At 39.4% G+C, this 7,136-nt stretch overlaps 1 protein-coding gene across 1 annotated transcript; it reads left to right on the top strand.

The window, feature by feature from the left end:
• The first annotated feature begins 3,380 nt into the window (after positions 1–3,380).
• Positions 3,381–5,224, top strand: pnx (posterior neuron-specific homeobox). The gene is made up of 2 exons (XM_058617740.1): positions 3,381–3,527; positions 4,599–5,224. The coding sequence occupies exons 1-2, from the start codon at positions 3,398–3,400 to the stop codon at positions 5,057–5,059; spliced, it is 591 nt and encodes a 196-aa protein (XP_058473723.1). The 5' UTR covers positions 3,381–3,397; the 3' UTR covers positions 5,060–5,224.
• Positions 5,225–7,136: the final 1,912 nt, after the last annotated feature.

Genomic DNA, 7,136 nt, shown 5'->3' with positions numbered 1-7,136 from the left:
CAGTAAAAATAATAATACAAAAATAATGACAGCTGATGTTGGGGAATATTGTGTCCAGCTAATAATGTTGGACCAGAGTGTGTGAGCCACTGTGTAGCCACTGTGTAGCCAAGCTAGAATTAAATGACCAAAGTAGCTTAACTACATCAAAGCTATTTTTCAACATCAAAAACTTCTTTCTAACACAATAATATTCGTCAGCCTAAATCTACTATAGTATATAAATATCTTATTAATTGAACTGTAGTCTTTTTGAATAACAGATCCAGTGTGTGTGCACTGTTGTCCTGACATTTGCATCCAGCACCTGACGTCTTCTCTCCTTTTCAAACAGTTAAAGGGCCAATGCACCGTAAAATAAGAAAAGAAAAAAAGAAAAAAAGAAAAGCTTTGCGAGGACGGGAGACCACCCCACGTACTTTGTGAAAGCCAAACGTTATTTAGTTGTTTGTGGGGGGCGTTCCAGCCCCGGTAAAGATGAGTTGAACATAAAGACAAGTGTGCCAGAGCACTTCTCACAAAAGAGCACAGGGAATGTTAAAAACACCACTGGGTACTGCAGTAAAAGCCTCCAGGACATTGTTAGGGAGATAATAGCTGTGTTTTCTCCTCCCCTTTCCCTCTTGCAATGGAGACACATCTGTGATAGTGGGAGCCTGTGTGAGTGTGTGTGGCTTCACGGAACTCACTTTGTCTTTACAATCTGTTGACGATAACACAAAATCAACCGATCCCACAGCCTTTATCTTCCTTGGTGTGTTTGATATGACTGTTGTGAGGGCTTGTACGGTTCTCCTGTCACATTGTTTGTCTTATGTCACAATGGAACACATTTAAAGCTCTTTGATGCTATAGTGTCATTCTGGTCTACCAGAAAAAGAATTGTTATTTCACTTTCCTGCAAACCATAGAAAACTGTTTACATTTATATATCAAACAAAATATTTGAGTTTCAAATGTGTCTCCTGATACTTTCGTTACTAACATTATTTGTTACGATATTTTACTGCGAGTCTTTGGTGTATGAATGACCTATAGGGGGCGTGTCAGTGTCAGTTTTACAACATTACCATGAGCATAGAAGAGCCAGCCATTACTGTACAACAATGATAGAAGGCAGTGTAGCCATGTGCTTTATTTTGTGAGCATATTACATAATATGGGGAACTGACAGCCCAATAAATAAATGTCTGATAATACAACAAGTTTCTTTTTCTTCAGCCTGTCACATTCAAACACATAGTAAAGTGTGGAAAAAATAAACTTTGACGCTGATCATTTCATTTTTGACAGTAAGATACATACATTCACACATACATTCCTCCATATATAGGCCAGTGGATTTGAACACTCTGTTTGATTCCAGTGGCATGAAATGAGGCCACAGGACATGTTCACACTATATTGTTTCTTCATCAGTGTCTTACTTTCCCCCTCCACTCATCCTCCATTCTGTCCATCTCCCCATGTCCTGCTGAACAAAGCGTGGGGTCAGAGAGGGTCAGGCTCACTGGTGACATCTGCTAATTGTCCTGATGGGCCGGCCTCCCTCATCCTTTCAATGCCGGTTTCTCTGTAGGTGTCTGGAGCTGGAGGCACACGGGCAGATGCCACCTTTAGAACTCACCTCCATAAGACCATTAACCCCCCAACTCCACCCCCCGTGGATCACCCTTTACTCAACAAGGAACACTGATTGTGTGTATTGGCAAACTATATCCATGATGTGGATTTAAAGATGGGACTGTTTTCTGTATTACGGGGATAATGAAGCCACTGGAGAAACAGAAACGACTGTGGAGCATAAACCATTTGAAGAGTAAACACTCACCGTGTAGTTTATACCATATTACCATATATATTACCATATATGTAATACTGTGTTGAGGTATGGGGACATGCTTTTAAAAAAAGAAATACTTCAAAATTGCAGTAGTATGTAATGTTTGTTGTTGTCGATGTTATTATTCTGCATGTGTTTGTCCTTCAGCAGAAATGACGATGGCGGAGAGGTAGGTCGCCAGAAGTCAGAGAAAAACATGGCAATAGCAGTCGAAAACAACCTCTGTGTTTTATTTGACACAGAAAAACAGCACAGCAACATGTGCACTGATAAAAATCAAACAGTACGATGTTTTCTAATATTTTAGGGACCAAGCGATTACTGCTGTACTACTGTACATGTCGTATAGTATTTCATTTCCTTCTGTTAGTTGTGTATATTCATAATTCTTTTTATTCTGCTTTTCTTTATCTTATTCATATTCTCTTTATCTTTTTTCATTTGTGAGACCATTTCTTTTTTTTTAACTGTTAGTGATCACAGTAAGAAGAATTGCGTTGCAGAGATAACATGTACATGAACACAAACAGGCAGTAAATCCTGTCTTTGGAGAAAACAGCAGTGTTCTAATTTAACGATACTTTATTATGGTACTTAAGTACAAAATTCAAATTATCTGTGCTTTACTTTGTTATTTATATTTCTAGCAACTTGTACTTTTACTCCACTACATTTCCTAAATAAATTGTGTACTCGCCCGACCACATGGCTCTACATTACTCCACACTTATTTAATACTTTTACTTCTAAAATCTTAAGTACAATAAAAATACGTTTGATGCTTACAGTAAAGTACAGTAAATGTCATATAATTTAAGCAATATTGTAATAAAGTGACTTCAACTTCTACCCAAGTGATTTTCTGGTAACATACTTCAAGTATCACTTTTAGGTACTTTATACAAAACTGGGAAAACAGTGACAACGAATCAATAAAACTTTGAATAATTCAAATTCTTTTTTTTTTTTTTACTTTACATGCAAAGACAGCGCTAACATCCAACATCTATATTCTGTAAGTGAAACATTAAGCTGAAGGATAAATGTCTTTACTGTGTGTGGAGTGGCTGCAGAGATCACATGCTCAGTGGTTCTGGTAAAGTTGTAAGTGGGCTTTTAATTAAACCTAAGTGCTTTGTGGTGTCGCCGCTCACCAGGACTGAAGGAAGGAAACACAGCAACTTTTCCCTTTGATGAGTCCATCAATTTGCATCTACAAGCCGCGTTCACGTGTCCCACCACCGTGACATCGCCCATTCACAAATCATGACAAGCTGAAGCACAATGAAGAACACGGAGGGGCACATTTTAACCAGATGCACAGCAATAAATAACCTGCTCACTGTCTCCCTCTGCTCGCTCCCGCTGAGCGCACACATTTACATTTGGAAGTGCTGCAGCAGCCCCGGGGGCCCCGAGCGTGTCCCGCGGACCACGCAGCACAGTTTCATTGTGGGTAATAGTTTTCAAGTGAAATGTAAATTTGGCACGCGGCGTGTGTGGATATATAAAAACCAGAGAGTCAGAGTCACAGAGACAGAGACAGAGACAGACATGGACAGTCAGAGACACTCCACCGCCAAACTGCAACACATCCACAGGACGCCGTTTTCTGTGGAGGACATTTTAGACCCCACAAAATTCACAAGGCGAACACTGAGTGAGGAAGATGCAGCAGCAAACGGTGAGGATGAAACTTTATCACATGTTTCAAACATTTCTTTACTCACAATTTACAAACAGCTGCAGCACCCAGGGCCGTGCGCAGATAATTAAGAGGCTCAAATTGGGGGGGGGAACAGGTCACCCCCATAATCATTAGTAATTATTCATTCTAATAACCATAGGCCTAACTTAAATCCAGTTTTACAGCCTTATTATGTACTTATAAATGAAAATAAAAAATTAAATATGAGTGTTTGAAAAATGAATGAATTAATAGTCAGATGGCAAAAAGGCAGGTGCTTTGCATAAATGAAGATAAATCATAATTAAATCAATTACTAATAACAAAAATGAATGTAAAAGGAAAATAGGGTGAATAAAAAAACATTCGACACTTGTTAAGAAAGAGGAAGTGTTTCCTGTGTCAGGCATTTTTGTCTTGTCCAGAAAATACTGATTAATTTGCCATTTAGTCAAAACATAGTCCAACAGTAATATTCTGCTGCAGTACAGATGTTTACAGCGTGTACTTAATTTAGGGTCTTCTGATGGAACGTAAATAGTTCTGTAAATAGTTATTGTAAACTTGCATTAACATGGATTATGAGGGTGCACATGTGTTGTGTATAGCATGACAAGATTTATAACACTGATTTGATGGAAAGAGATGACAATTTTCTTTATTGTTATTATTATTATAATAATTATTATAATTAATAATAATTATAACAATTGCTTTGTTTTTAGTTTTAGTTTTTTATTCTTTAACATATTTGAAATAAACTTAATTTATACGTGCATACCTACTTAAGGTTACTTATAAGGCTATATTCTTAATTTTGACCGTGCAGGAAAACTTTCTTCATGTGTAAAGCTTTCTTTATCCTACAATCTTGCTGTGTTCCATTTACATCGGAACTTGGAAGTCGGAAGCTATTGTTAGCAACAGCATTTGATAAACATTATGACTACAAATTGAACACAGCATCAAACTTACTGAAGCATGTGATTACACTTAGACAGAGAGAACAAATAACTTACAAGACTGTTTTAAATTCATTTTCTTTATCATGCATGTGTGTGATTTTAGATTCTTCTATCAGACGTGATGAACCCAGAGAGAAGCAGCTTCCCCCGGCAGGAGAATGCTGCAGCCCGGAGGAGGAGGCACTTCCGTCTCCGGAGGCGAAAAAGAGTCGACGCGTGCGCACCGCCTTCACCGTGGGGCAGCTGCACATCCTGGAGTGCAGCTTCCACAGGTGCCACTACCTGTCAGTGCTGGAGCGACACACCATCGCCGCCGCCCTTCACCTCTCGGAGACCCAGGTGAAGATCTGGTTTCAGAACCGCCGTACCAAGTGGAAGAAGGAGCGTGTGCACACTGGCACTGACACGGAGGAAGAGCATGGCTACATGGCTCCCTTCACCTCCTCACATCCAGCTCTCTGTCCATGTCCCAGCTGCAGTCCGCTGCTCTGCCACCAGGGTGCGCTGCTCCAGCTCTCCACGCCGCTGCAGCTGCTGCCGCGTCGCCTTTATTACATGCAGTGACGCGTCATCATGGCGCGTAATTCTGGACTGAGTGCACAAGCATCTCCACAGTGTTTGGAAAACTGTGTGGTGACTGCGTTTGTAAAATGACAATAATTAAGAAAAGTCAAATATTTTCTACTGTAATTAAACTATAACTTATTTTGCTAAACATTTTTATATTGATGCTCGTCTCCCTGGTTCTTTCTGTGGCTCAAGTTTGACCCTTACAAGAGAAAACAGGGTAAAAGATTAATAAAACTCTAATAGTAAAAATATTTAAATATTTAAGTGATAATGATTCGAGTTTTTCCAACATTTCCAGACACCGTGGTTCAATTTCTCAGAACTCGAGCTAAAATGCTGCAATGAAATTCCACCAAATCCATGCACACAGCTATAAGTCATCTGGAGCATCAAACACTGGGTCTTGCCCAAGGACACATTGGTACTAGTGCAGCTGGGTATCGAACCCACATGTCCAATGGCAAAATAAAGCAGCACAAATATTTTTAAGATAATTCAGTTTTAGGTAGATGTAGATTAGATGAGCCTTTTATTAAAGGTCTAGTGTGTAACTTTTATAAATGAAGCCTTAGGGTCAATACTCTCTGCATTAACCAGTTCCTCAGACTACTGGTCCTAACAAGGTCAGTGTTACACACACACACACACACACACACACACACACACACACTCCAGAGCACATCTGTATGTAATTTAGTCCATCCTCAGTCTTATCCTCAGATGTCAGGGGGGTTTAAATTCTTGCTAAATATCCAAGCGTCACTGAAAGGAATAATATTGAGTTTTTGTACTAAGATTTGTAAAAATAGAAATGTAGCAGCCACATTAAAACACTAATGAATAACCAGGTGGACAGTTCATTAGAGAGGTACTGGAAACAGATGGTGGCAAAAAGAAAACACAGGAAATGATTGGACAAAATGGAAGATAGAGGACACTCTCACACACACACACACACACACACACACACACACACACACGCTTAGGCCAAAACTGAGGAATGAGTCATAATCTACTAGAAACAAAGAGCTTTGTTTCAATGGTGCTTGATAAAGCACTTGATGATCTACCCGGGAGAAACATGCAAACATGTATCTGCAGGAATACCAGAGTTCTAAGAGTGAGACCATCTTAAAGAAACACAGAAGCAGGTCAAGGAAATTTTGGGGGCCCCAAACAAATGGGTAGGATAGGGGCCCGAAATCCACGTGGGCCAAACCCTCATGTCATCCCAAAAATTAGCGCAGAATAGTCCATAAACTTGTTGTTCATGTATTTATAGCTTACAGAGAAGTTAGCCTATTGACAAACTAGCTGTTTATTTAGCATTTTATTTAAAGGGGAGTTCCCACAAAAGGATCACTTATGTGCACCCTCTGTTAAATATTAAGATTTTAGACATTTCCTTGGAGATTAACACACGTTTCCAGGATTTTTAAGTCTTTTTAACTGACCTACAGTTGTGCACTGTTTGGTTTGATTCTTGCGTCTTCCAGTGACGACACTCAGACCAATCAGAGGCCGGCAGTCTGACGCAGGTACAAAAAAAGTACTTATAATGAAAAAAGCAAAAAAACTGTGCTGAGTCGCACTGTGCTGGGACTGTGTAGTGGAAAAGTGCTAATATCAGTGGACAGGAACTGTTGGAGTGGTGGCCTCCATAAAGCAAGACCCCTGCATGAAGTGTATATAAAAGGTTTATTCGAAGGCTTTTTATATTTAATTTTACACTCATACAATCATTTTTCTAAATGTTACACACTGGACTTTTACACAACTAAATCTTTGCAAAGCAGATCAAGGGTAGTAAGCAGTAGCTTTTATCCACTGATTTTTCCCCCCCTTTATTAGTCCATTTGCAAGAATTTTTATTACCAGGAACTTATTTACCTGGGAGAAAGAATTCCTGGTAATCTCTCTAAATATAGTGAGTATTTAACAGCTGCAAAATGTCTTCTATCTTTTGGGGAAATTTTGGGGTCGGGGGAAGTTTTTCCCCACATCATTTTGGTGGAAACGTGCTGAGGTTTTTCAAAAAAAGAAAAGTTCCTGCAGTGGAAAGGGGGCTATT

This window comes from Solea solea, chromosome 19, assembly GCF_958295425.1.
Source record: "Solea solea chromosome 19, fSolSol10.1, whole genome shotgun sequence".
NCBI classification, from domain to species: Eukaryota; Metazoa; Chordata; class Actinopteri; order Pleuronectiformes; family Soleidae; genus Solea; species Solea solea.
The sequence above is the reverse complement of the archived record's forward strand: the minus strand, read 5'-3'. Positions and strand labels throughout refer to the sequence as shown.